Source organism: Penicillium hispanicum (genome assembly GCF_028827665.1).
Source record: "Penicillium hispanicum strain IBT 35686 chromosome Unknown utg000003l_segment0_segment0, whole genome shotgun sequence".
NCBI lineage: Eukaryota > Fungi > Ascomycota > Eurotiomycetes > Eurotiales > Aspergillaceae > Penicillium > Penicillium hispanicum.
The window spans coordinates 1,695,150-1,723,112 of NW_026623195.1; the positions used below are offsets into that span (position 1 = coordinate 1,695,150).

Sequence of the window (27,963 nt, forward strand, 5' to 3'; positions counted from 1 at the left end):
CTTGCTTCTTTCTTCGCCCCGAGCGGCTGGCGTAGTCTGGTTTTAATACGTAGTATAGAAGCCTCCTCGGTACAAGCGGTAGGCTTTCCAACAAATTACTTTTCTTAGTACGACTACAAAAGCCAAGTTGGGATCGATATATATCCCTTGCACACCAGACTGCTCAGACACCTATTACCGGACTCCGCGATGTAACGACCGGTACAGGAGTTACAACCCCCCTATATGTGCTTACACCCTTCCAGCGCTGCGAAATATTAAGATTAGTGATCAACTATTCCCCCCCTGCATGTCTGAGCCTCTGGGAGCCAACGTAACAACGAGCGCCGTTACGCTTTAGACGCGCTATGACAGCCTATACTTAAGGGGACTCTGTATGCAGGAGAACGGATTTAAGGGCGGCGCTACGCTGCATGATCCCTCGAATGAGAAGCAATGAGATGGCCGAGGAGTTCCACATAGTCGGCCCTCGCAGACACCTCCTGTACCGCGTTGAGCTCATCCCGTTGGGGACCTGACATTCAAGGCATGCTGCCACACTCCTCCGGAGCGAAAGGTGTGAAGATTCAGTACCAGCATCGCCGTACTGCTCGGACAGCCACAGGTCTACGCAGGCTGACGCGCTCAGCAACGTGACGGCGTTGGCCGTTGTGGTTGGTCTTATCGGGATAGGTTCGGTGGGGGATACGCCGCAGTCAGTACACGCTGACTGTTCTTTCCGGGAGGTACATATACGAGATGTAGTACGGCATGCCCAGAGCTTCGCCTTCTCGTCCAAGGAGCTCCGATCTCCGACCTCCACTCGACTTCACCGTCCACATTGCTTTTTTCCGCCCCTTCGGACGACGTGGCTTTCACGGATCAGATAAATCGCGGTCTTCCCCTTTATCATTTATCACGCCTGCCTTGCTGCCTTCTCCGCCTCTCCGCCTCTCCGCCTTCCCCCTCACCCACTCCCTCCAAAAAAGCTCCCACCGCCGCTCCTGATTTTCCTGACTTTCCTGGCTCAACGAGTATTGTGACAGCCATCGATTCTCGGTTCTTCCGTTCTGTCTGCGCAGCGTGCTGCTCCTCAGCAACCCTGCAATGGTTCAAGCAACGGGCGAAGAGCGCGCTGTACACCTGGCACGGGAGGCTGTTGAGTTGGTCGACGCTGGCCATCGAGAGGTACGTATTACTTCTTGAACGCGCAGGGTGCGATTCGCGGCTGCGCCGGATACTAACACTGGCACTGTCTCATCAGGCAGCGTCACGTAACCTCCGAGAAGCGCTATCGATTGCCGCCGACCACCCGGACGTCAGAGCGGCCTTCCTCAAAATCCAGCAAGAGGACGAAAATGGCCACCAGCTACTAGATCTCTGCCGCCGTTACACCGGCCACAAGGATGAGGATGCGGGGAAACAGGCTGCGGCGTATTTACGCACTGACGGTCTGAAGCCCCCGGAAAAGGTCGCATTGGAGTCGCTGAAACTGCTGCTGGACCAGCGGGCCCACGCCTTATCTGCCACGCAGGACGACGTAATCTCGGGACTGGTTCGACAGAATACCAGTGTTCGACAGTACTTCTCCGATCAGCTGCAGATCTCGGTGACAACGTTCTTCGATGAGATTTATGACCGGGGTGACGGGGCCGCGGTATGCTTGGACACCGTGGTCTTGGATCCCCAGGTGTGGCCCAAGGAGGACACACGGCTGCACTGCGAGAGCGAGCTGTTCCAGCTGTTTTTGGCCAAGCTGATGGAATCGGGCCACGATTTGGATGGTCGGGCTTTGAAGGGAATCACAAGACTACTCGCCGTAGATGCGGGCCGACTGCAACACCTAATCGATGAGGAGGGATTTGAGGTGATTTTGACCTCACTCGATAGCCGACTGCCGCTTGACTTGCGCAGTCAGGCCACGTTAGCAACGGCAAAGTACCTGGAGGTCGCCAAGGAGACTGGCGAGAAGCAATTTTCTTCCCTGATTGCGGCCATGCTCGCCAAGGGCCGCCTGGACAATATGATCATCGCCTTTTCCGCGGTGGCTGCTGTCTTTCCCGTGGGTCCCGCAGCGGCAGCCAATGTCTTTTTGTCTGACGAGTTCATGAACTCATTGACCCCCTTGGCAACGCGAGACGCGAAGCGCAAGAAAGTGGAGGTGTCAGTGCTGGAGCTGCTAAATGCAGCATGCATCAATCGTCCTTGCCGCGAGGCAATCTCCAAGAACTTCTCCGAGTGGCTGTCTCATACTTTGACCAATGGCAGCGACGAGGGATCTGAATTGGCGGCTGTGGTGTTGGCGAAGATCCGAGCCTCGGAGACCACCCAACCCTCCGCTGAGAATGGTAAGATCCTGGAGGATGACACCGGAGTTTCTGAACTGGTTTCGCGATTCCAGGGACTGATGTCTGAATCCAAGGCTGAAAATATTTCTCATGCAATTGAAGGACTGGCTTACTCGTCAGTCAAGCCCTCTGTGAAAGAGCAACTGGCCAAGGACCCCTCCTTCCTCAAAGACCTCATCGCCGTTTTGAAAAAACACACCACCGACTCCTCCGTGCTCTACGGCGGATTGGTGGTCATTCTGAACCTGACCAAATTCCTCCCCAATCTCTCCGAAGAACAGAAAAAGATGTCTCAACTGAAGGATTACGCCGACGCTTCTACCGGCAAGGCACGGGCTACCCCTGACCCTCGTGACGATGACGAGGTGGTGCTTGGCCGCTGTGGTGTGATCATTGACGCGGGCGTCATGAGTCTCCTCGTTGAATGTGGTCGACTCGCCATGCCCTCTGTGCACGATCTCACGGCTAAGATATTGTTGGCATTGGCCCGGCGTCAAAAGTCACGAGGAACCCTAGCACAGCAGGGCGCCGTCAAGCTGCTACTCGGTCTCGCCATTCCGAAGCAAGGCGGCTCCATTGTTGTCACTGAGACGACACAGAATGCCTCTCATGCGCTGGCCCGGATCCTCATCTCTGTGGACCCTTCACATGTGTTCCCCTCGTCCGGATTCCCCCAGGCCACATCCGCCGTCCGCCCTTTGCTCTCCCTCTTGACGTCGCCCGAGACAGCCTCATTCTCTGCCGACCAGCCTCGTGATCTCCTCCCTGTTTTTGAGAGCCTGCTTGCTTTGACCAACCTTGCCTCGTATCCCCATGACGAAACCCCTGCCGAACTCACCGTGCGAGAAGGCTGGCCCGCCGTGGAGGATCTCCTTCTATCCGGCAACTCTCGTGTGCAGCGGGCTGCGTGCGAACTGGTCTGCAATCTGATGACGTGCGAGTCCGGAATCATCAAATTTGCCGACGGCTCGCAGCGCGCTGCTCAGCGACTTCACATCCTCTTGGCCCTCACCGATGCGGATGATTCCCTGACGCGGTGCGCGGCTGGAGGCGCGCTTGCCATGTTGACCGAGTACGATGCGGCTGTGGCGGCGATCCTAGAGCGACCGCGTGGGGTGGAACTGCTTCTGGGACTGTGCCAGGAGGAGGACGACGCGCTACTTCACCGCGGTGCCGCCTCCGTGCGCAACCTGACGTGCACCGCGTCTGGTGACATTGGCGCTCGCGCAAGGGAAGCCGTCCGGACCGCCAGTGGCACTGACGTTCTGACTGCATGCATCAAGAAAACGTCAAACCCCGCGGTGCTACAAGCTGCCGTGGAGGCATTGAAGCCGCTGGTTCAACAGCAGCAATAGCTGGGTTTGTATTTCACCGTTCCTTTCCTCCGAGACTCGTTGGGAGGGCCCCCGGGCGCTGGGACGGACGCGGCTTCTTCGCATACGAGTTACTGGAGGGATAGCCAGGGAGCCATCGGGATTTTTCCCGCTGGAGTTTATCGTTTCTCGCCTTTTGGCTTCTCGTTCTTACTCATGCCCCATCCCGATCACGAGCACATTACCCGGTTTAGCGATCCGATTTGACTTCTTCCTCGTTGCTTTTTTCTGGTCGGGGACCGAGGGACGGGGGGCGTTTGCTATGCCCTGGAATGGCGCAAAGAATATCTTATCTCACATTGAGCTTCCTTTTGCTACAGCTATAGACCGAGAGTATGAATCGAACCTGATGAATCTTATGAGAAGCGCAAGGTGTACATGGACTGATCCACTGCGAAGGCTGCAGGCTGCATCTGCATTTGTTGGAGGTGGCGCCATCAGCCGGCAGTCGCCCGTTGGGCATTAAACAGACCGGTTATTTTGCTCGGGGCATGTCTACTCCCTCGTCTGGTTCTATTTCCCACGATATCCGCTTTTCATTCCCCAACACTATCTCGTTAGCCCTCTGAACGCTCTGTGCAGCGTGGCCGTCCAGACACCTGGCTATCTCTCGAAGCCGATGCACGCCACGTCCTGGGTGGCGCGCCTCACTCTTCAGTCTGACATGTCCAGTGGGAGCGAGCGAGTTCGCCGTGGGCTGGTTGACTGGACTTAATAACTCACCGAAGAATATCATCGTACTTGTCTCCTTATCACGCCTGATCCAGCTATACATAGATATCGTGATGGATCCCGGAACCACGGAGCTCGACCCCGCGGATCGACAAATCAGCGCCGCGCCCGCCCGCACACCTCCAACCCGTTCGATCTCGTCGAGACTTGGAGCTGGTTCATCATTTTTGCTCGTTGTTCTCATAGGCCCCACGCCTCAGGATTGACCTCACCCTGAACAGTTTCTTGCTCACCGCTCCCCACGTGAACCAGGTACAGTCGGTGCTTCGAGCCTTTTCTTTCTTCCCTCCCACCCTTCCCTATCCCCATCCTCATGGCGCCATTCACTCCTCCCGCTGCGTGGCCGCTCACCTGATTGCTCCCTGTGACATCTCAGGTTGGACAACCTCACGCTCTCTCCCGAAATCGCCGTGTGGGGGAATCTGTGTATCTAGGTGGCAAAAAAAAAAAGAGAAATCTCAGCGGTGGATCACAACATTGCACATACTGGTGGACAAGCAGTCTGACAAGCTGTCCATTCTGCCAACATGAAATTCGGACGCAACCTGCCCCAATTCACGGTTCCTGAGTGGAGCGCCTCTTACATCAAGTACAAAGCGCTGAAGCAGCTCATCAAGTCGGCTGCCGAGCAGGCCAGGGCGGGCCAAGAAGCAGATCTAGCTGGTAAGTGCGACGCTGTGTTGCCTTCAGAACGCATCCCCTTGCAACCTCGAGCACCTTCTAACCAGGACGCTCGGCCTCGTTGCTGTTTCCTTTGGGTCATATAGGTTTCTTCTATTCTCTTGACCGAAATGTCGAAGATGTCGATTACTTCTACAACAAGAAATATGCGGAGTACGCCCGTCGTTTGAAGCTGCTGGAGGACCGATATGGCTATTCCATGGAGGGTCGCCATTCATTGGAGCCCGAGGATCGCCACGATCTGCGGGAGGCCCTGCTGGACCTACGCTACCATCTCCGCCGCTTACAGTGGTATGGTGAGGTCAATCGCCGCGGCTTTATCAAGATCACCAAGAAGCTAGACAAGAAGGTGGGCGCTCAGGCCCAGAAGCGTTACCTGGAGACCAAGGTTGACCCCGCCCCGTTCGCCTCCAATGCGCGCGCCATCAAGGCCCAGGATCGCATCAATGGCTGGATGGCCGTGCTCACCGATCAGTCCAAGGCGGAAGAGAAGCTGGCCGACGACGCCAGCTCGACTCACTCGTCGCTGTCGCTCAAGCGTGGGCCCTCTCGGCCCTACCTGAACCTCCCCTCAAGTGTCGTGACTGCGGTGGATGATGCTCTGAGGAAGGATGACACCCACGTTCTACTGGAGCTACTTGAGACTTTGAAGACTGCGGCAGATGAAGCTGGGGAGGGAATCTTCCCCAAGGTTCTCAAGGTGCTCGTCCAGCGCTCCATCCTCCACCGCTCAAAGAGTTGCCTGACGGCCCTTTTGACTCGCGTGGACACTCTCGAGGAGGAAGACGATATCAACCGGCGTAACTGCCTGCACCGACTCGTCATCTCGATTGGTCGCGAGCAGCCCACCAATGACTCCGAGCCGGCCGCATCTCTGGTGCTAGACTTCCCTCCGGAGACCTCCCGTTACATCACGCCTGCGGCCCCGCCAACTCTCCAGCCTCCGCGCTCCGTGATCAAGGAGGAGCACATGCCTCAGCAACTGAGCCGCGAGCATCCCGTCGTGGTTCTTCTGCAGCATCTACTTGACAGTCTACGTCCGAACCAGCGCGAGGCGCTGATGGCGAAGGACCTTTCTGGGCGCACGCCGCTGCACTACGCGGCGCAGTACGGTTTCAAGGCGGTGTGTGAAGTGATCATCGAGCACTTGAAAGCATGGGATATGTTTGACATGAGCGAAGGAATTGACGGGTCTCTATGGCAAGACAATGATGGGTGGGCTCCCCTTCATCTCAGCGTGGTCGGTGGTCACCCGATGACCACCAGGTGCCTCCTGGACGCCGAAAACCCCCAGGATGTCTCCCACGAACGGGGCCAGGTTCGGAAGCAGGTCTCCAAGTCCAGTGCAGTGCTAGCCCTCGCGACCAAGGCCAACTTTGTCGATATCGTCCAGCTGCTGGTTGACGCAGGGGTTGATATCAATTACCAGGATGAACAGGGCGAAACTGCCCTGCACGTTGCCGCTCGCTTTGGACACGATGAGTGTGCTCGGATCCTCCTGGAGGGCACCAACTATCAAAAGGCTGACACCGAACTGGCGGAAAACACATATGCATGGACTCCACTGTTTATCGCTTGCGTCGACAACTCCTTGAGTGTTGCTAAGCTCCTGATCGCCGCTGGGGCTGATGTGGAACGCTTCGACTCGTCTGGCTGGACGTCAAAGGAGCATGCCGCTCTGCGCGGCCATCTTGATATTGCGCGGTGTTTGGCCGAAGTTAGCCCCGGCCCTCCTTCCGTTGAGACCGAGACCGTCGTTCCAGTTCCAGCCCATAGTCCATCCCCGTCATCTTCGCCTCCAGCGCAGTCTTCCCTCACGGATCGGCGCTCCAATGCACCGGGGCCCACCTCCAACCCTGGGAGTTCTGGCCTGCGGGGCACTGAGCCTATCAAGACTTTTGGACATCGGTATCTCACCGACAAGACCATGATTCTTGTCAGCCTGGGCACGATGGACATGCGCAAGCCCCTGCAGACAGTCAGCCTTGACCAAATTCCCATGGAAGATGCCCACGCCACACAGCTTGATACTGCTCTGTCTCTGGTGATCACTGCCAGTGGTGCCAACGGCGAGCCGGAGGTGATCGACTTGCCTGTGCAGGACAATATCTCCACTGAGCCGATCGTCTTCCACACAACCGATCCGAGCAAGGTCCGTCTGCTGTTCGACCTCGTCCCCACCTACTCTGGATCCAAGGAGCGGGTGGTCGGTCGTGGCGTCGCGCTTCTTTCAAGCATTAAGCCGACAATTGGATCCCAACGGATCAACCTCAAGGGGGACTCTACTGTGCCAATTGTCGCCGCGAATACCCTGGACGTAATTGGATCTGTGACCTTCAATTTCCTGGTCATTACCCCTTTCAAGCACCCTAAAATGTCGATCACCGGCAACCAGACCTACTGGCGATCCATGAGTTCGACTATGGTGATCGGGCACCGTGGTCTGGGTAAGAATATGGCCAGTCGCAAGTCTCTCCAACTCGGTGAAAATACCATCCAGTCGTTTATTGCAGCTGCCAATCTGGGCGCTTCCTATGTCGAGTTTGACGTGCAGCTTACCAAAGACCATGTCCCGGTCATTTACCACGACTTCCTGGTCAGCGAGACGGGTATTGATGCGCCAGTGCATACCATGACTCTGGACCAGTTCCTGGAACTTGGCAAAGGTCGACACCGCAGTGTTCTGCCCGATAGCGTGGATGTCCACAGAGATGCGAGCTTAGGGCCACGTCAGCGGTCAATGTCTGTTGGAGGCTCCGAGTATGACCCGACCGAACTGACCGAGAAGATCAAGCACACGCGTGACTACAAGAAGAAGGGATTCAAAGGCAATACCCGTGGTGAACACATCCAAGCGCCGTTTGCCACATTGGAAGAATTGTTCAAGAAGATTCCCAAGCCAGTCGGCTTTAACATTGAACTGAGTGAGTTTTAACCGCCTCCCAAAGAACGGCTACATTTCGACGATCTGACCAAGATCGCCAGAGTACCCCATGCTCCATGAGAGCGAGGAGGAGGAGATGGACACCTATGCCGTAGAGCTGAACTCCTTTGTCGATACGATCCTCACCAAGGTGTACGACTTGGGTGGTGGCCGCGACATGCTGTTCTCCAGCTTCAACCCCGACGTCTGTCTTTTGTTGTCCTTCAAGCAGCCGTCCATTCCCGTGCTCTTCCTGACCGATGCCGGTGCTTCCCCTGTCGGTGACATCCGCGCCAGCAGCCTTCAGGAGGCCGTCCGGTTTGCATCGCGATGGAATCTGCTCGGCATTGTCTCCCAGGCCGAGCCTCTTGTTCTGTGCCCACGCCTCGTGCGTATTGTCAAGGAGTCCGGCCTGGTGTGCGTCTCATATGGTGCTTTGAACAATGATGGCGTGAACGTCGATGTAAGTCTATCTCATCTGTGTCATTCCAATTACCGCTGCTGACACCGACGATGCAACAGTACCAAGTCGCAGAAGGGATCGATGCTGTCATTGTTGATTCCGTCCTGGGCATCACCAACGGCCTCATCCAGCGCCAGAACAAGGGTGAACGCACCCCCGACCCTTCGCCGAACCCGGCCCCGGTCGGCGACCACGTCGCGGACTCGACCAAGGGCGCGATCCGAGTGCCCACCCTGGACCCGGCTCAAAAACACACATCCAGTGCGAAACTGAATCCTCCCACGTTCCTGTGACGACATGTCTTACGGTTGCATTTTGCAAACAACATACATTACTGCATCTTATGTTGATAGTCGCATCCGGCTTGTGCCAGCTTCAACAGCGGAATATCATATTTGTAGGTTTCCCTGAGAGTTACTTGCAGGTACAAACTCGGACACGTAATTTCCTTGCACGCATCGCAGAGGGCTTTCCATGTATCATCCAGGTCTGTCCATCCGATCCTTTCTTCCTATGGTGACCGGTGGCCGTCGAGCGATCAGACTCGAGTGCCTCCGAGCTATCTGCCCAGGTAGCCCTACTTGTTCGTCTCAGTGATATCCCCCACAACCACCACCCCCGTCTTCGAGCGGTCATAGAACTTGTCCTCATCCGCGGCAATCTGCGAACTGATTTCCGGAGAGCACACTTTCGTAACGCAAGCTTCCCAGCCCGCGCGATCCGCGAAGGTCATCTCAGCCAAGCAGTCATAGTCGTAGTCGGACTGCTGGCCAACGACCACAGTTGCCGGCGTGGTCGCGTTGCGAGCAGACGCGCCTTCGGGGGGTGTATCGACGGTGCTGCGCTGCAGATAGATGCGCCGGTGGGAGAGTGGGAAATCCTCACCTACCAGACGCTTGAAGAGGTCGATGTGTGCCTCGTAGTGTTTCTTGAAATCCTCGGGCGATACACCCGGCAGGCGATGAGCGTAGATGAGGACTTTGAAGGTCATCCTGGATGATTTGAAGGCAGAGGGTTGTTGTAAATGGCTGTCAAGCGTGGATATTCTATCGAGTTGCTGATGGGAATCTGTGATCCAACGAGCGGCCTTTTGTGTTTGCTGTTTGAGGCTCCATTTTGGATGGCGAGGTGACAATACAGCCCTGGAAGATGCTCGATAGGACAAGAATATACTGGAATGCACCAGACACCTCCCGCTAGATGGAAGGCCTGACTTCCATTGGGAGGACACGCGCCGTGACTCATCCTGACTCCCCCGATCGTTTCCTAAAACGGCAATACATCGCTCCCCGACTATAGTCACTCGTAATCTAGGCTTTTGGACGCCTCGCGTTGGTAGTCGTTTACGGCCGGGAGGAGAGGGCTCGGATATTATGGACAAACTGTGAGCGATCCAGAGATTGCCCATTCTGGTGGCTCAATACTCAATTTCAGTCACCTCGGATCCTCGATTCATTAACGTCTGGCGTGGTGTCATTGATCTGGCCTATTGCGACTCTGTCCTGAATGGTCTCTGTCGGTACGATATTGAATTGGTAAAGCTATCCTGACACCTCCAAAGCAACCATTGACTGACTACGTGCCTGGGAGGCATTCACGCACTCTTCGCCAATGCCTCCCGTCTTCCAATACTCTTCGGGTCCAGATATGGTCTCTCGCCGAGTCCCACAACGCGGTGGCCAGTCCGGGGCCCAAGATCCTCATAGTCCCATGTAGCTGCGTGGTATGCAGAACGATTATCCCAGATGGCTACAAGAAACGTTAGCAATTGACCTCCTCACGTCAAGGGTCGAGATACTATACCGAGATCATTCGGGTTCTGCCAGCGGTAGCGAACCTGCAGGTCATGGTTCTCCACAATCAGATTCACAAACCAATTGAGGAGATGGTTGCTTTCATCTTCTGTGACGCCGTTGATTTTCTGAACATGATGACCCACAGCAAAGACGCTCTTCCAGCCCGTGACGGGGTTGGTGCGAATCACCGGGTGTTCTGCACGCAATTCAGCGCCGACATTCTCAGGAGCGCCGCGAGGACCCAGGTGAACCTCAAAGCCGTTGTTCTTTGCGACCTCGTTAAAGCGAGGCTGCGCATAGGTTGCCGTCAGACCCTCCAGGAATTTCTGGTACGGCTCCGAGAGGCGGTCGTATACTTCATATCCGGAAGCCCACAGAGTGTCTATACACGAGTAAGCGAGAAGGATTCGAAATGCGCAGAGAGAACTTCTTTCTTACCTCCTCCGGCCTTGGGAAGCTCGGTCAGACGGAGAATCGTATAGTCGCTGGGGACGGGCTCGAACGTGATATCGCTGTGCCATTCCCGCCGGGCGCTTTGTTTACGCACGTTGCGGTCCGCGTAGAGCGTCTTGCGCTGCTGCGAGCTGATGACACTGATCTCGTCGTCTTTGACACTGTGTTCGCGGCCCGAGTTGGCCACTGGATGGATGTGCAACCCCGAAGTCGGGGGTTTGCCGGACAGCTCGCCCAGGCGCTGCACAAGCTCCTTTTGCAGGTCGTTGTCCAGGCCGTCCTGCTTGCGGAAGAAAACCACTCCGCGTTGTGACACTAAAGACCGTTGTCAGTTGATAATCGCCATCAGCTGAGGATGCGTGGTCAGGACGAACCGGTCACCGCAAGGTCCCGAAGTAGCTCGTCCGAGTTTGGAGCACGAAGGAAGTCGCGCAAGTTTGCATTGGGGAACTCGCGTCCAATGACTGGAGTTACATCAAAAGACTCAAAGGCATCCAGAGCACCACTGGGCTTGATGGGAGTTCTCTCCAGGCCCTTTAAGGGAATCTTGCCTTCCACCACGGGGACCACAGGGGTTGTGGTTTCAGTAATAGAGGGAGCCATGATTGCGGAGTTCAATAACAAGAATTAAGGAAATGTCCAGATCAATGATGAATACATTTCTTTCTACATGCGTTTTCAGATGCCTTATTTATACAAGTATTGCGTCCGACTCGTTGCCGATTTTTCGGCTGCTATAAGACTGCAAAGGCGTCAACCCCGCGCCGCAAAGCCTACGACGATGTCGTATGTACAGCGCCAAATCACGAATTGATTCATATCAGGACAAAGCACACAATACGCCTGCCCTGACTTTGTAGGGGGATCCCGTCATTAATTCAAGGGATTGTGCCATATTTGCATGATACAGGGGTCTTTAAGTTTGTAGGGGTAATGGCTCTATCTAGATGAAAGGTTGCGCAACACCTCAACACGATTAGAAATTGGGCTTCTATCAAAGGCTTAGCGGAATATATTATTAATTCAACTTCATTCGTGTTCGTGCTCTTATCAACATCTCATCATCGACGGTTACTGCATCAAGCACGCAATGGAAGGACGGACTCGATATCTTGTGCTTTGACCAAACTCACACGATCGACGTGAGACTACAGTAAAAGAGTAAAAGACACCACTCAGTAACCCTGACGTCCTCGCTAGAAAGCTCTGTCCGAGTCAGTTCTCCTGCCTCGACCCCAATCAATGTGCGAAGCGAAAGTCGAGCCTTTTGCTTCCCTCATCTTTGGTAGTCGCCAGGTAGTGCGCCTTGCTTTCCGCAGACATGGAGTTCCACTTGTTGTCCCGGCTCTTATTGCGCCATACATAGTAGGCTTTGGTCAAGATATAGATGACGATGTTCATGGCCACCAGGCCCAGCAAGGCCCGATTTCCTCGTCGGTAGAGAGGAGAGTCGTCTAGAAGGCATTAGCACGTCAATCGGGTAATCCGGGGTGAGACATACCAGCACGATAGATGTTGGAGGAAATAATCCCCCCTGCTTGAACGCACATGTTGTACATAGCGGCGGAGACCGTGCGGGATCGGACTGTGTTAGAGTTGCGAGAATTCCAATTGACTTGGATAGGATGTGCTTTGTATTCCGTCAGTACGCAAAATGGGAGGTACAGTCGCGGCCAAGCTAGACTTACAGCTGGGCACAGCTAAGAGCACCGTGATAACCGCCCAAACAGCCCATTTGCTGGCGGTGGTGGTATCAACCACGTATAGATATATGAGCATGGGTAGAGTCCATACTTGAGCGAACAGCGCTACCCAGGTCAGGTTCCCGGTGACCTCCGAGAGGTAAGTGATAGAGAGCATTGTGATGATAGAGAACACTTCGTAGGGAATGGTGAGAAGGTTGGTGACAAATGTGCTAAAGCCCATGCCTCGCAGGGAGAGAGTCAGATACTGCTTTGGCGGCGTCGACGGTATCTCAAAGGTCAGACCGATGATGTACAGTGGCCAAAGGTCATAATCACAGAGACTCTTCCACAGCAACCGTGGCGTGATAGGCTCGCGGTTGTGCATAGTTCCCTTGCTGGGGTCATCGCGAATGACGCGGTTGACAATGATGGTCTCTTCGCTAAAGGGTAGTTAGTACCATAGCCAAAATTCTGCAAAAGGGGTGGGTAATCGCTACCGAGAGTTGAACCAGCCTGATTTACCACGCGCCCAATTGGCGGTTTGACATGGCCCTGGCGGCATGAGGATATAGGCAGACAAGCCAGCAACCAGAGTGATCAGACCCTGGAGTCTCTCGGTCAGCTCCAGTTTTCAGACAACTCCATTTGCCGAGAATGTCCCACCTCGATCAGGAATAACCAGCGCCATCCCGCCTGGCCGTCAACGCCACGAAGGTGCAACAAACCAAAAGCGAGGAAGCTCGCAATGATATCGGCAACTGACATGGCAGTCCAAAAGAAGCTCAGTCGGAGCGATAACTCATGGTGCTTATAGAAATATGACAAGTACAAAATCACCTGGGCTGGTTAGTTGATACGGAAGATGACTGGATGGAGTGCCATACATCTGGAATAAAACCGCCCTGGAGAATCCCAAGAAGCGCACGGCAGAGCAAAAACCCAGTTCTTCCACTGAGACCCCATTGAGCCATGGCAACCGCCGACCAGAGTACCATTTGGGTCGGAATCCAGCGATCCGGGCCTGCCCACTTGCTCACCAATTGCGAAGGTAGTTCGGAACAAAGAAAGGCGAGCTTAAAAACGGTGTTTCCCAGGTTATAGTCTGCAAAAGAATCCGAATCAGCCATCCACTTGGTTTGCCGGGATTGGGATTCGCAACTGCAGGTACATACCATTCGTGGTCATATGCAAATCGTGGAGGAAGTTGTCCGTCAGCGCTTGCTGGAGATTAGAGCGATCCAGCTCCAAAGCCATGAACATGACACACGCAAAGATCATAATCCGCACATCAATCTTGCGAATCAAGCGATACTCCTCACCCCAGGTCCACCGGGCCGAGGGATCGAATCGATGCAGATTTTCCCAGTCCTCTCTGGGGAGGTATTCCTTTGCGCTATCGGGGTTGTCGTAGACAGACGGTTGCGTCGCGATAGCCTCCGGGTCAAAATTGCGCGTTCGTTGAAACCAAAAACGACGTTCCTGACCCGGTTGGCCCAAGGGCGCTACATCGCCATCGGTAGAGGAATCCGTTCCATCGCGAATCGAGGAGACCGATTCATGGACAGCTCTCTTAGAAGCCGAGTCGTAGATCACGGTCGCCATGATTGTAGATTGAGAGGTCAAGTGAGTCCCTTTTCCTGTTTCATATTGTGCGACCGCTTCGCTGCCGAGTCTTTATACTGCTGCCGATCGGCCTCGTTTCCCCGCCGGCCATGGCGAGAATGTCGCGGCAAAGGTGCTTGGCCGCTCACATCATCCAGCGAGATATGGGACAATCTGCGCCTGGATCAATAAACACGGCTGGCGTGAGGGGTTTGGAGTCGATAAGGACCCGAGATCAGACAGCGAGGCACTTAGTGTCCATGACATCTTGTTGCTCGAAGATGGCATCATCACTAGAGCACACATCATCCAAGAGCACACATCATCCAAGAGCACACATCATCCAATTGCCCTCTCACGTCGGAAGAGACAGCTGAAAGAGGATGTCGGTCTCTTTGTCCTTGGTTTTGTCGGGCTTTGAACCAGGGAGGTTTTGTTGCGTTTGGTCTCGTCTCGGTTCCTGCGTCTTTTGCGTTGCAGGATCTTGCAGCAACACACTCAAACAACTCCCAAGCACAATGCCTGCAAAGATGGAACGCAACAAATGAGTGACAAGCAATGGATTTGTAGGTCTGATTTCTTCGTGTCACAGAATAGAGAGACAATGCCGTCGTGCCTCAGGACCAAACACGTTCCCACTCCATATAAACGGTGCGGTCAACAACATCAATCTCTTCAATCCCCATCACGCTTGTTTTTCCGAAACGACAGGCTGTCCACCAAAAGAAGCCCCCTTTGCATCCCGTCCGACCATCATCTTCCGCTGTTCCCAGCGGCAATCATCAGCTCAGCGACAGATGCAATCTGCCACTTTAAGACGAAGAGTGAGCAACATGTCCACAGCAATCCATCCCGGAGACTCTTGTTCTCAGACGGATGGTCTGCAGACTGGTAGCTGGTCTCTTAAATTCATGAACCCCAACAGTCACGACCAGGTGAGTATCACCGAGGACTTTACCAGCCCGGCCGACTTTGAGCAATTGACAGGGACCTCTTGGCAACGGCACAGCGCGACCGAGGTCTCAAATGGCACGTTCTTTTCCTCGCAGTCTGCAGATGGGTACTGGCGAAGAACTTTGGTATTCTCTGTCAGACGAGCCCCGACAAGGATGCGGAACTGATAAAGGAAGTCACTTCGAATATGAGACTGTCTGCTCCAGGGTGTGCGGTGACCTCTGACGCTCACGCTCTGGCCATGACCCTGGGGATGGGTCCCTTCTTGAACTACTCGCAGGCGACTTCTTGACACGCTGCAGGTGCGCTGGGAGAAATGCAGGAGACGAAGACACGAGATTCCGGAGTGTATCATGCTGACCGTCCTCATGTTGGAGCCGAGGACGCAGATGCCGATCATTGAAGCGCTGCTTCTGGAGCAGCTTGCAGGGGTCCCTTGCGACCAGATCTCGACTGCCGATCTTCACGACATGTGCACATTTGTCTCCGACCATGATGATGAGGAGCCCCGTTCCCCGTGCTCTCCCGAGGGGACTGATTGCTGACAGGTGGCATATTGATCGTCAGGTATCTTGCTGCAATGATTCTATTGTCATACATCTGAATGCATTATTGTCACTTTGACCACACGTGATGTTCTGTTGTTTGCGCTGACACTTTGACTTCGAAGCCAACCTTGGAATGTTTCGTCGGCATAGCTTTGTCTAACACGCTTAATCACGAATGGGGAAACCAGTGCGCCTATTATCTGTCTCCCAGATGGCCGGTAGCGATAACCTTCGTTCCTGCGTCGGCGAACGGACCGTATGATTTGAAATGATGCACAAAGAAATATTCAACCGAGCTACTATATTAATAATTAACTATCGGGGCCAACCGTTGTGGTGACTATAGTTAGTTTCGATCATGAAGGATTCGGCATCACGTTTGACGCGATGTTGTTGGATGAAACGACTGAGATCATCGTTTGATACGGGAGGCAGGAATCCCATGGTTTGGGTAATGATTACCGAGTGGCGCCGACATGTACCCGCTGTAATTATGCAGAAAGGGGTTTCCCCTGCATCAATGCAGTCTGATGCCGTTCCTCCCGCGGGTCCGGATTCCAAATGGACGCCACAAATAACTGACGAATTAGCACGCACTGCTAGCGCTGGCAAAGGAATCGCACTCATTGCTCGGATAGGGAAAGTCGTAGTGCCTGCCAAATTGGCCCTCGTGGGGATGTGGATTAAATCAAGGAGAAGATCACAACTATTAGCTCGTTAGCGTCTGCACGGGTGGTGTGTAATTGGTGCATATTGCCATTAGCTCATTAGCTTGTGGCCCTAGAAGCCTTGGAAACATGGGGGCGCTTCAATTACCACCAATCAAGGTGGCCAGGGCGTATCGAGAGTGGGCATTGGAGGCGCGAGGTATCCCCACCTCGGAGTCTCGGTGCTTACTCCGTCTCCCATCGTCATATCCGGGTCGAGTAATTCCGGGTCGGAACGTCGCGATGGGCCCAGGAAGAGGCGTGTGGCCAAGGAGATCACGTCAAACTCCGTTGCCGGTTATGCAAATGGAGCTGGGGGCCAGAACTCTCCAGGTCAGAACTATTGCAGTCTGGTCCCTCACTGCCGGGACTTTGCGAAGATCCTGCGCCATCGGGAATTGGGGGCGACCTGGGATGACATTCGGGTTATAGTCGTGTAGAGAAGCGCTCTCCTAAGAGTAGCGAGCAGGAAGACATGATTGTGCATGGCGTATGGTGTAGCTTCATTGCTGGGTTCTGTATAGACTGTCGGGGCCGTTGAGATGGGCCACAGAGATCCTGGTAACAGCCTCAATCGGACATCCCTGACTCGCGATAAAGTGGATCTCGGGGGGGTTTATTTTAAGCACAGGATGGCCATCCCTGCCTTCACCTCACCGCCACCACGTGGAGAAGCTGAGCAGGAAGCAAGCGATGCCAGTGTGGTGTGCGTGCCAGCCCTACTGCGGACTCGGTGTTGTGGAAGACGGAATTCCTATTTGGCTGGGAAAATTGCCAAGCACGAGATTCCGCACATTCAAATGAACCAAGTCCGCGCTTCCTCCATCCCCGTCCACTTCCCATCCGCCTCGCATTGCTTGGCCATCCAGCTGCCATTCTCGATGCTCCATGGCCCAAGAAGCAGTCAGCCCGCCCTCCCAATCACAGTGAGTGAATTTATGAGGACCGGAACTGCCCCCACTCCCCAATGGCGCTCGGCCCATCCTTCTTAACCTCTCTTGAGCCGCGATTTGATGGATTGTCCAGTGGTTCAAGCCGATGTTTGGAATCAAGGCAGATCAACCTATCCGCCATAAATAGTTACATCAGGGTGTGCCAATACTGTGGGGGCCAGACAACACCTCGCCGACCAATGCGGCGAAGCCCACCAAAGCATAGAGCAGCAACCACGAGGCATCGCTGGCTCTCTGAGGCTCCTAGCCTCTGATCATCGAACCTGCACAGTTGGGGCCTCACCAGCGAATCAGCGTCGCACATTTTCGCCCCATCCCGGCATTCGCTTAATCAAGTATGTAGTGCTGGGCTTAGGTCCTGCACAACACCGCCTGGACCTGTTTAAAGCCATTGACCATGTGGGCCGTGGCCTGTGCTACTGATAGCCATCACCGCGTCGCAGACCGACCAGGCCCAAAGAAGGAGGAATAGGGAACCTCTGAAGCAAACAGGAGTCCACGGCATATCTGTGTTGTTGCTCTCGATCCCGGGTGGGCTTGAGCGAGCTTGGACCTATTATTGTATACTCTGAAACTGAATGGACTGTGGTATCCAACACACCGCAACGGCTCGCCATGTGGAGGTTCCGTTTCCACCCCCTTCGTTCTGGTCCCTCGACTGCTTACTCTGACCCAGGCAGGCCCGGTTTATACTTCATGTGGTCTTTCCTGTGCCAGGTTAGCGTGGTTTGGTCGGTGCCCTGAGGATCAATCAACCAACACCCAAAGGAGAATGGTCTCCCCCGACCCTGCGCTCCCTGTGTCCAATCATATCCGGGCCTGCTGTCGTCTCGATTTCCTAATAGGTGGGCGTTGGAAGATCGGGGAAATTTTGTTGGTGTGCGTCGTTTTAGCAGAACGATGGGTCGAGCCATCCTCTTCCCGCCTCATACGTGTTTAGCCCCAACCCGTTTGGAATCTTCCAAATTTCCAAGACCATTTGAAATGGGTATACACCAAGCGTCAACAGTTACTTCCTTTTGCCATATCGAGATATCCCGCACCTCCTTGACCTGCCCCAGCTGCAAGGGTGTTGCTAAGCGCCTTTCAAACTGTGCCGCCTAGCGCGTGGAGACGGGCTCCCCATCCAGAGCGTGCACATTCCCAGCTGCCGTTGGGAACCGAAGAAACCAATCCAGGCTCATGGCTCGTTGCCCATCGCCCATTGCCCATCGCCCATCGCCCATCGCGCTCGTTACCATAAGTGGATCTGGGAGATGGGGGCTGTGGATGGCAGGCGATCAGGTCGAAACCACCCCGGCCGAACTCTACTATCCGTCGCCGATTTACGTCGGTCGTTTCGACACTTTCCCCTTTTGGATTTTTGGCTACTCTTTTTATCTGGCCCCATTTTTTAAATTGCTTTTCCGTGACTCCGTCGATCCTTATTGATCCACGCGTATACGCGGAGGTTATATAGAAGCCGTCGGGCGTGCCATAAATCCACCGGATCTCGCTCGTTCTTTGTCCAGTCTCGATATTGCCGTTCTGCATCTGGCGCGCTAGGCTCTTCGTCTTAACTCAGGTAGCTCCAGCTCTGAATCGCTAGAGCCTCACCAACCTCCAGATCTCATTGCACATTCCCACCCCCCACATCGTTTGGTGACCTACTGGTTCATGGTCGCAGTTCACAATGTCAATCGGCCGCAGCATGTCGCAGTATAACGTCCCTTTCGTGGCCTCGATGCCTCCATACCTGGAAACTCAGTATATTCCTACCATCCACACCTCCATGCTGAGCACATCGGCTCCGCATGATCTGGGTCGCCACAGCCCACACACCAATCTGCCCCCTTCTCCGAGCTCCTCGACAGGCGAGCATCGAGTGAGCAAAGCGAAGAAGGGGAAGCGGGTGCACGCGTGCGAGTATCCTGGATGTAATAAGGTTGGTCGGCTTCGACAACAGGAACCCTTTCACCTCTAATCTTGGATAGATTTTTACACGAGCCGAGCATCGGCGTCGGCACGAACTGAGCCATAGGGCCAAGAAGACTTACGTCTGCACGCATGAAGGGTGCACGAAGGCATTCCACCGCGCCGATTACTTGACGCAGCACATGGCACGACAGTGAGTAATCCGACGAGGTCATTGAAGTATTAAACCAAAGCTGATCACCGATCTTTCCATAGTGACTCTGATTCTCCCAAGCAGAGATCTCCTTCACTTGGGAGCAACTCTGCTTCTCCTGTGAGCGCCGCACAGTCGGCGACCTTCTCAGCCAAATCACCAGTTGTGCCAGATTACCACTCCCCAGTGACCAATCCGAGCGCAGGAACACCAAGCAGTGCAGACCAATCCATGATTATGTGCTCAAGTTGCTTCAATTGCCAGAATCAAGGGCAGAACTGCGGGAACCACGGGAACTCGATGTACCAGTACCCAACCGGAATGACGCAACCGCTTCTTGGTTCTCCAGCTTCTGCTCTGTTATCGAATGGCCTCGACACTGCCATTGACCAGTATTTGAGGAGTGTGCTTCGACCAGAGGCGTTTATTACACCACCACAGCCGCAAGAAAACATCAGCTCTTCTTTCTGGGGTGCAAACATCGATCCGCATCTATCGCAGATGAACCCTTCGGTAAGGAACACCCTCTATGGAAATAATTCAGATTGAAAATGGTACTAACTACCCGCCTACAGCCCTTCCAGCATCCTACATCCTACCCGTGGTCTTCTAGCTCATCGAGTATGCCCCCTGCTGTCCAGACAGGACCACCTATGCATCAAAATTCGCCCCATACCGACACCTTATGATACAAACTCGCAGCTGGCCCTGAAGTTTCCTTGTGATTTTCTACTTGTCGATTGATTACTACGATTTTCTTATCTTTCATTGATTTATGGCGACGACCACGCTTTATACCACCAGAGCATGTTTTACTGTTTGATTTTGAGCCAATATTCTGACAATTTGACGAATTGATTATTACGATCCTTTCCAACTATGAACGTACCTCTCGTAACGGAGTTCGGCTGAACACAAGACTCCGCTTTGCACGATTGGCTTGGCATGAATTAGACTATTCCAGGCCAACCCTAATATTGCATAAAGGCTAATGTAAACGTCTACTGGAACTACCGGAGTTCCGCGAATAGAAACAGCAGTCGAGAACAAGTTCGGACCATGACTCACCGAGGACGCCCCCAACACCGCACGAGATGCGCCAATCATGTCGGAAAATCCGACCTCCCTCAAGGCTTCATGGGGTCCAAAAGTGAAATTACCGGTCCGCCCATATTCAAGGTTAGTTGGCGTCGGCACGGCGGAGTCGCTCGGATTGCGCTAGACCTGCACCCCTACGATCGTTGTGAAATCTATAATAATACCTGGGAGAACCCAAATCAATATAGTCTCGCCCCCGGGGCCGGCACGACGGGTCGAAGGAGCTGGGAGTTATTAAACTCAAGCAAGAAAATTATATTCCCACTGAGCCCCATGGTCTTGGCGGACCGATTGACATCGTCTAGGGATTGGTTAGTCGTTTCAGAATCGTCTTAAGCTTAAGGGCCCCAAATTCCTCAAGATATGCACATGCACGCCTTCCACGCGGGATTCTCAGCGCTGTGACTTCCCCCGCCACCCCCGGCCCGTCTTCTGATGATCCTCCTATTCTAAATAAATCCTCACTTTCTAAATATATCTCCAAGTTTCAAGCAGGATATGGTGAAACACAGATCTACCGTTCGCCCGCCATGGCATGCACAGAGGCCAGAGTGCCCGATGATGAGCGTCGGTACCAGTCGTGCGCACTTTAAGGTCAACGCTGTTCGCCCCAGACAGGCCGAGATCCTCGTATAGAGCAAATGATCGACCGGGGCATACCGCGTGGCGAAATGGAGAGGCAGATAATATAGTTAAACAGGAAAAAGGCGGGATCAGCCGATGTAGAAGGAATGAAGCTATAATACACATATCTAAAAAAGGAGCTAGCGTTGGGCGGGCTGAGAGCCCATATAGAGCAAATCTTGGCATGACAAATCACAGAGAGAGCTGAAGAGTCCTCCAGGGCCGGATAGTCGGAGGCACTCCGGACAAGTGGCAAAGGATGAGTGCCCTGTTGCCCAGCTTCAAGTTGCATAGCCTATGAGCCAGAGATCACGCCCCAGCGGGACCCAGCTATCACTATACAACACAATAGATTCTCCGACGGAGAAAAGTATACGCCGATTATGGGATGCAGCTGCTTTATCGGATGCAAAGCACTTCCCTGGTTCAAGAGGGCTCTCTATATGTCCGAGTTTCCGCATGAAAAGTCTTTACCCAGGGAGGATGATTAACTAATGACTGCAACGAGCGTAAATGATACACTGCGTTCTATGACTAATTCCCCCGAATGTTCCAAGGTTGCTCAGGTGTCCAGATAAGTTGTGGGTGAACCGGCCAGCAGCAGAGGTTGGTACCATGGAGGTGCTGCACGCTTGATAAGAGTTCGCACATCAGAGGCAAAGGGATGGCTTATAGATTTTTCTCAGATCTCGAGTGTCTATCCTAGGAACGCCTGATTCCTATTCCTATGTCAACGAGATCATCTCAGGTGAAATACAGTCATCGGGTTGATCAATCCACTTAGAGGTTTAATTCAATAGAAGTCGTCAAGCAAGATGCGATAGTCACATAGAAGAAGTGTCTTTGCTTAGAATCATATTAGATCGTCAGACGTTCTCTTTAACTACTTTTACCCGCAGAGTACTACCTTATATCAAACAGCAAGCCTAATACTACTCTTCCTATTGAGCCTCCATTACACTCGACTAGGTGTTTCGAGAAAGTCAGATCCTAAACCGAGGATATTAAATAGATAGATACTTCTTAGAAAGTCTAGAGAAGGCCCGAAAGGAGATATATATACCGGCAAGTAGTCTATGTATCGACCTCTATCGAGTACAATAATCCCCTCACGGGTAAATATCTCGATAGAGGCTAGTACACCGAGAACGGTTCGTATACTAGTTCCTTGTTTTCAGCAAAAGAAAGCAACAGCAAGCTTTTATCAAAAAGAATAGTACAACTAGTTATAGAGTGGTTCGAAAGGCCATTCTCGTCTATCAGGCGCCCAATCCATTCCCCGTTATCACAGTCCGCAAACTACACCATAGCCACATCTTCCAATAACTTCCCAGCTATAATTTTCCAATGTTCACTAACTACAGGACTACTCACACCGTCAATCCAGAAACCCTTCTATTGCCCTAAACTACTAATCAATGAGCCTAGCGCGAGGATCCTTACCCACAAAGTCCAGACTCTTTTCTAAGACACCCATCCTCACAATTCTTTCTACTACTTGAAGTACATGATATAAGCCGGGCAATACTCAAGCTCTATTAATTGTGACCGACAGCTGGGGATGGGGCGTAAACACACCTAGTTGTCTCTCGAAAATTTTGTGGTCGGACTGGAAAACAAAGGGCTGCACGAATATTCTGAGCATCTTGACTTTCGAGAGTTACCCAAGGATATATAAACATCCCTGGGTAGCCAATTCCGTGCCTTCTTTCTGTTTTTTCGTTTTCCTTTTTGTAAGAACAGTCTACAACATGCGAAGCTACGTGTGATATCTGTGGATCAGTCAATACTCCAATCGAACCTCGGAATACTGATCAAAATCAAGTGCGAATAATGTGGGAGTTGCAATGTGCACTTTCTGTCCTCAAATCTGAGGCAGACTATTGAAAAGATCGAAGGGAATCAAATCTTCAATTCCACGGCGTCTGGGAATACAGTCACCACACTAAAAATATCGGCGAGGCGTTCATGTTGGTTCTCATCTATCTCAGGTAATCTAGTTCTGTTGTCGCTCAGATGATTCCCACAATAAACCATCATTTACCCGGGGTTATGAGTCAGAACTTGCTGTTACCCACTCTCACAGCTCGCCTGTATCCATATCTATCTCTATCTCTAAAGCACTTTTGCTAGTACTTCAACCTCTTAGCCATCTGCTCCCATCCTCCCATGCGTATGATACGCCCAACGGCCAGAACACCCGACGCCCGCAGGTCAGCACACTGAAACAAAAGCACCTCCCTCACATTCTCGCAAGCCCGAGTGACCGAAGCTCGGTCACCAGAGCACACCTCTCGTGAGCCGACGTGATGCCCACAAAGCTGATAACCACGCTGACGTGACGAAGGATGTAGGTTGACAGGCAAAAAGAGCCTGAGAGGCGCAAGGAAAACCGCGTGTGGTGTTGCTGTGTCCGTATCCAGGGTCCAGAGCTGAGCTGATGGAGCTAGATTCGCGAAGCGGAAAAGACCAGCGATGATATGGACCGCCGACGTGTATGTACGAAGGGCATCTATACAGCTTGTTCGCGTGCATGTAAGTCATCACTTGAAACTCTCTCCCAGTGTTGCAGTGAACCCAAACCCACGACCTGATTTGCTTGGGCGTTGTCTAGCGGCTCGACTTCCCCGGTTTACTTTGTCTTCAAGCAAGTCCTAAGTCCTTGGATTTTCCCTTGAGGGATGTCAACTTGACCGTTTGCAATAAGATGAGATGTTCAGCAGCCGGCAGCTGCTTCCCCGGGCTGATCTCGCCGATCATGAATGCACGATTTTATCCTCAGGGATATCTAATTATTGGCAGGCGGGTCAAGATAAGCGCTCTTATTCTAGTTCAAGATGAGAACATAATATCACCACAGAATATGGCCAAGTAAGTGTACAAATCTGGATGCAAAGGAGCGAAAGGTGGTTGGTACATCTATATTCAGAACTCGACCTCTCCACAGCAAATATACAGACACCGTCGCAATCAATAGTCACTGAGTTACATGTGGAACAGGCCAACAGCAAACGCAACAATGGAGGTCACGAACATGGACGAGTACAGCGCAACGGAGCCAGAGGTGGACGTCGCAGCGGAGCTTGAAGCAGCAGCAGCAGAGCTGGAGGCAGAGCCAGAGCTGCTTGAAGAGCCGGAGCTAGAGGAGCTGGATGACGAGTTGGAGCCCGATGTGGTGCCCAGATTGGTCGACGTGGTCCCGTTAGATTTCTTGATGCTGCTGTAGGAGCCGGTCTTGTCGCCGTAGGTGTAGGATTTCGCAGGGTTGTAGTTGGTGATGTTCACAGACTCAACCCACATGATAAAGGGCACGTCGCTGTAGTCGGTCTCTCCGCCAGCCCACTCGATTGTACCTTCGCTGTTGGAAGAGTCTCCACCTGCCCAAATGCCAATCTTGACGCGCATGGGAGTCTGGGGGAAGTCGACGCCATTGTTGGCATCGGCGTACTTCAGGGTGCGCACCACATCGCCGTCTAGGAGCCACTCAATACGTTCCTCCGTCCAGTCCACGCTGTATGTGTGGAATTCTGTCTCCGCAGAAGATACATTGACAGTCGTGTCACGGTCCCATCCGGTCGTGTTGTCCTAAATCGAGACTCAGTCAACGGTGACAGGCAGTAAATGCACGGATAGTTCCCCCGTACCTTCCCGAAGTAATCTGTCTGAGCGCTGGTAGAATAGGTGCTTATTTGCTCCTGTGTTTAAATGATGTTAAAATTAGAAGATGGTCGGTTATCCAGGGCATTGGCGGGTGGACGGAACTCACCCAGTCGATCTCATCCAGGTCATCCGATTCCATAATCCAAGTGCTGATAATGCCCGTGCCATTGGAAGCCTTCATCTTTACATCAACGTGACCAAAGAAGATATAGAAATCACTGGCGATGGTGGGAGCATCTCCCTGGGCCGCAATTTTGAACTCGGCGCCCTGCGACGTGCTGTTCACCGTGCCAGCCGTGGTGTTCCACTTGTCAAAGGCCGACGAGCCAGTGGTGAAATCAGTGCTGAAGGACCACTTGTCCAGGCCCGTATCAGCAGGACAGGTTTCTGTGAAGAACAGTCAGGGGCAGGCATCTTCCATCCGGGCCGGAATCCATCACGCACTGTTCATGGGGTTGCAGCTGCTATAGGTTTGGGCAGCGCCGAGCTGCGCAGTGGCCAAGACCACGGCAGTCCACTGCAGATAGGACATGAAGGCCATTTTGTACGTCGATCAGGCAATATGTGCAGGAAAGGAAAGAAAAGAAAAGGCGAAAGTCACAGCTGCACAAAACGAGCGTGGGAGGCGGCGGTCTCCAAGATGATCTCGGGGCACAAGCAACAGTGGCGGTCCCAGGCCAAGGGGGGTTCAGAGTAAATAAGAGCAACAGCAATCACATTATTCAATAAATAATAATATGCATCGTGGACTCATCTATTAATACGCTCTCGATCCACGAACCGAGCCATAGTGGCCCAGTCTTGAGAGGCATCACATCCACTGCAGACGGTAAATTCGGTGGAGCGCGCCCCTTGATTGGTGCACAAGGCCAGCGTAAGGCGCACCGGCGAGCGCCGTCCATAGTTTTCGTCGTCTCTCGTTCGCAAGAGCGTTCACATCGCCCCACGGAAAAAGCTTAGGTTGGAATGGATGCTTGCGTGGTCGCTTGCGTGGTGACCGCGACGGATCTAACCGAACACGTCCAAGAGCCAGGTCCAGCCCTAAATTCCACGCCGCGCAGACTGCTTGCGACCGTACAGATTCTCGCGCTCTGGGTATCGGTGCAATGCGATAGAAAACGCTCGTCAATCACCTGGAGACAGTAAGTGGGAAGCGCTGGGCTCGCTCGAAGCTGGGCGTTGTACGTTCCAACGCCGCGCCAATCATTGCGGGCGCAACTGGTCCGAAATGGTCGACCCACTGGCCGCGACGATGTCTGCGCATGCACTCACACTCGATTTTCGGATGATGGGATGCGCTAAGTCGTGTAGCGCTGGGCAGATAATCATCTTCTCACTAGGCTTCCATTTGGCGGGAGTGTTCTTATCCTGCATCTCCGCCGCTGGTGGATCTGCAGCATCCAAAAGCTTGGTACCTCCATGATCGGCGCATGGAGAAACCCTGTACATAATTAACTAGTTAGCCAACGTGCATGGCCCAAGACGTCACTCTTGGAACGTACGTGATGGATAGGAGGGAATGCAATGAAACGATGGTTCGAGAAACAGTCGCAGTGAGAATGAAGCATCTCCTAGTGGTGCTGGTTGAAGTCAGGGCACAGCAGAGAGATCGTTGAATTGTGCCTCAAATTGACATAGAATGACCCGAAAGAGTTGCTCATTGATGTCCCATTCGACCTGGTCTTCACAATGTGAAAGAAGTGTCAATCGAGAGCAACAAGCTCGGCCTTGACTCGGATAGGCAAGTCCGGGCTTAGAAATCAGCCACCCGCGACTTGGAGAGCTTAACAATCCTCCATCAATGCTTAGGCATGAGCATCACTGGATTAATTAAGCACATACTCACCATTAGCAATCTCACAGAACTCACAGTTGTCACTGCAATAGCTTCACGATGCTCGGACGATCCAGTGTCAGCATGTATAAGTATCCATTGTCCTGCCAGCTGGATGCTCATCATCAATCTCACAATCCAACACCATCCTCAATTACCAGAAAATGTCGACCTTCGAAAACCAAACCGCCTGGATCACGGCTCCCAAGGCGAGACCGCTTGAGGTCGGACCGGGCCCAACTCCCACTCCTGGGGAGAACGACGTCGTGATTCAGGTTCGATATGTCGCGATCAACCCAGTGGACTGGAAGGTGCGAGAGACACGCGAACAACCCCACGCGGTTGGAATACCGGCTCACCTTCTCCCAGATTCAAGATAACCCGACTTTCGAGTTCCCCTACCCCTTCGTCCTCGGCGCCGATGTTGCAGGAACCATCGTCCAGCTGGGTTCCAAGGTCACTCGGTTCAAGTTGGGCCAGCGAGTGATCGGGTAAGACCCACCACGCATGAAAGGCCAGGATCAATTCCCCATCTAACACATTTTCTTTCAGGCATTGCGATGCTTATCTGACCCAAAAGTCCGACCGTGCTGGCTTCCAGCTTTACACCGTTGTGCGAGAGATCCTCGTGTCTGCGGTCCCTTCTTCCCTGCCGTTGTCTCAGGCCGCTGTCCTGCCCTTGTGTTATTCGACGGCTTCCAGTGCGCTGTACGTCCAGCTGGACCTCCCTCTGCCGTCGTTGACGCCAAAGCCCACCGGCAAGAGAATCCTTCTGTGGGGAGGAAGCTCTTCCGTTGGTAGCTCGGCCATTCAACTGGCCGTTGCCTCTGGCTTGGAGGTAGTGACCACTGCCAGCAGCGTCAACCACGAATACGTCAAGTCACTGGGTGCCACCCACGTTTTTGACCACAAAGACGCAGATGTCATCGACAAGATTGTCAACGTCCTGAAGCCAGGGGATTATGTGGTAGATTGCATCACCAACCAGGCCACACAGGTTCTGTGTGGCGAAGTGTTGGGAAAGATTGGAGGAGGCAAGCTGCCATTGATGTTCTTCCCCGAAGGCCAATTCCCAGAGAATGTGCAGACGTCGTTTGGTACGTCCCTCCAACCCCCCAGATGATGCCTTTGCTGACGCACTTTTCAGTCAACGGCTTGGACCCAGGAATGGTCAACTTGGACGTCGGTGATGCTGTGTGGCAAAAGTATCTGCCGGAGGCATTGCGCACTGGAAAGTTCCAGGCAAAGCCAGATCCTTTTGTCATCACGGGTGGATTGGAGAAGGTCCAAGAGGGAATCGATATTCTCCGACAGGGTGTCTCCGCGAAGAAGGTTGTCATCGAGGTAGCGAGCGAGTAGTGCTCACCTGATAGTCTGACGCAGGATCCAGATTAGCTCCATCAATAGAATAGCTTGAACTTTCCGTTTCATCTCAATGGTTTG

General features: G+C 53.3%; 9 protein-coding genes across 9 annotated transcripts; 5 read left to right on the forward strand and 4 right to left on the reverse strand.

Annotated features, from left to right (window-relative positions):
• Nucleotides 1-1,086: 1,086 nt before the first annotated feature.
• On the forward strand, nucleotides 1,087-3,682 carry N7459_003062 (UNC45-central domain-containing protein; the record flags this gene model as incomplete). Its single annotated transcript, XM_056942246.1, has 2 exons — nucleotides 1,087-1,167; nucleotides 1,244-3,682. The coding sequence occupies 2 exons, from the start codon at nucleotides 1,087-1,089 to the stop codon at nucleotides 3,680-3,682; spliced, it is 2,520 nt and encodes an 839-aa protein (XP_056802129.1).
• Nucleotides 3,683-4,959: 1,277 nt separating this feature from the next.
• On the forward strand, nucleotides 4,960-8,792 carry N7459_003063 (glycerophosphocholine phosphodiesterase; the record flags this gene model as incomplete). Its single annotated transcript, XM_056942247.1, has 4 exons — nucleotides 4,960-5,095; nucleotides 5,200-8,037; nucleotides 8,099-8,499; nucleotides 8,559-8,792. The coding sequence occupies 4 exons, from the start codon at nucleotides 4,960-4,962 to the stop codon at nucleotides 8,790-8,792; spliced, it is 3,609 nt and encodes a 1,202-aa protein (XP_056802130.1).
• Nucleotides 8,793-9,076: 284 nt separating this feature from the next.
• Nucleotides 9,077-9,490, reverse strand: N7459_003064 (EthD domain-containing protein; the record flags this gene model as incomplete). The annotated part of the gene is made up of 1 exon (XM_056942248.1): nucleotides 9,077-9,490. The coding sequence occupies one exon, from the start codon at nucleotides 9,488-9,490 to the stop codon at nucleotides 9,077-9,079; it is 414 nt and encodes a 137-aa protein (XP_056802131.1).
• Nucleotides 9,491-10,093: 603 nt separating this feature from the next.
• N7459_003065 (TauD/TfdA dioxygenase family protein) lies at nucleotides 10,094-11,351 on the reverse strand (the record flags this gene model as incomplete). Its single annotated transcript, XM_056942249.1, has 4 exons — nucleotides 10,094-10,248; nucleotides 10,303-10,677; nucleotides 10,734-11,063; nucleotides 11,123-11,351. The coding sequence occupies 4 exons, from the start codon at nucleotides 11,349-11,351 to the stop codon at nucleotides 10,094-10,096; spliced, it is 1,089 nt and encodes a 362-aa protein (XP_056802132.1).
• Nucleotides 11,352-11,987: 636 nt separating this feature from the next.
• Nucleotides 11,988-14,035, reverse strand: N7459_003066 (putative MFS transporter; the record flags this gene model as incomplete). The annotated part of the gene is made up of 7 exons (XM_056942250.1): nucleotides 11,988-12,202; nucleotides 12,250-12,378; nucleotides 12,437-12,873; nucleotides 12,931-13,037; nucleotides 13,097-13,270; nucleotides 13,318-13,535; nucleotides 13,606-14,035. The coding sequence occupies 7 exons, from the start codon at nucleotides 14,033-14,035 to the stop codon at nucleotides 11,988-11,990; spliced, it is 1,710 nt and encodes a 569-aa protein (XP_056802133.1).
• An 833-nt stretch (nucleotides 14,036-14,868) lies between these two features.
• Nucleotides 14,869-15,534, forward strand: N7459_003067 (uncharacterized protein; the record flags this gene model as incomplete). Its single annotated transcript, XM_056942251.1, has 2 exons — nucleotides 14,869-15,095; nucleotides 15,270-15,534. 2 exons carry the CDS (start codon nucleotides 14,869-14,871, stop codon nucleotides 15,532-15,534), a joined length of 492 nt encoding a protein of 163 aa, XP_056802134.1.
• A 3,335-nt stretch (nucleotides 15,535-18,869) lies between these two features.
• N7459_003068 (uncharacterized protein) lies at nucleotides 18,870-19,993 on the forward strand (the record flags this gene model as incomplete). The annotated part of the gene is made up of 4 exons (XM_056942252.1): nucleotides 18,870-19,121; nucleotides 19,171-19,304; nucleotides 19,367-19,817; nucleotides 19,880-19,993. 4 exons carry the CDS (start codon nucleotides 18,870-18,872, stop codon nucleotides 19,991-19,993), a joined length of 951 nt encoding a protein of 316 aa, XP_056802135.1.
• A 4,018-nt stretch (nucleotides 19,994-24,011) lies between these two features.
• Nucleotides 24,012-25,227, reverse strand: N7459_003069 (glycoside hydrolase family 16 protein; the record flags this gene model as incomplete). Its single annotated transcript, XM_056942253.1, has 4 exons — nucleotides 24,012-24,611; nucleotides 24,671-24,721; nucleotides 24,793-25,073; nucleotides 25,131-25,227. The coding sequence occupies 4 exons, from the start codon at nucleotides 25,225-25,227 to the stop codon at nucleotides 24,012-24,014; spliced, it is 1,029 nt and encodes a 342-aa protein (XP_056802136.1).
• A 1,457-nt stretch (nucleotides 25,228-26,684) lies between these two features.
• On the forward strand, nucleotides 26,685-27,879 carry N7459_003070 (zinc-binding alcohol dehydrogenase family protein; the record flags this gene model as incomplete). Its single annotated transcript, XM_056942254.1, has 4 exons — nucleotides 26,685-26,831; nucleotides 26,890-27,011; nucleotides 27,073-27,617; nucleotides 27,668-27,879. 4 exons carry the CDS (start codon nucleotides 26,685-26,687, stop codon nucleotides 27,877-27,879), a joined length of 1,026 nt encoding a protein of 341 aa, XP_056802137.1.
• Nucleotides 27,880-27,963: the final 84 nt, after the last annotated feature.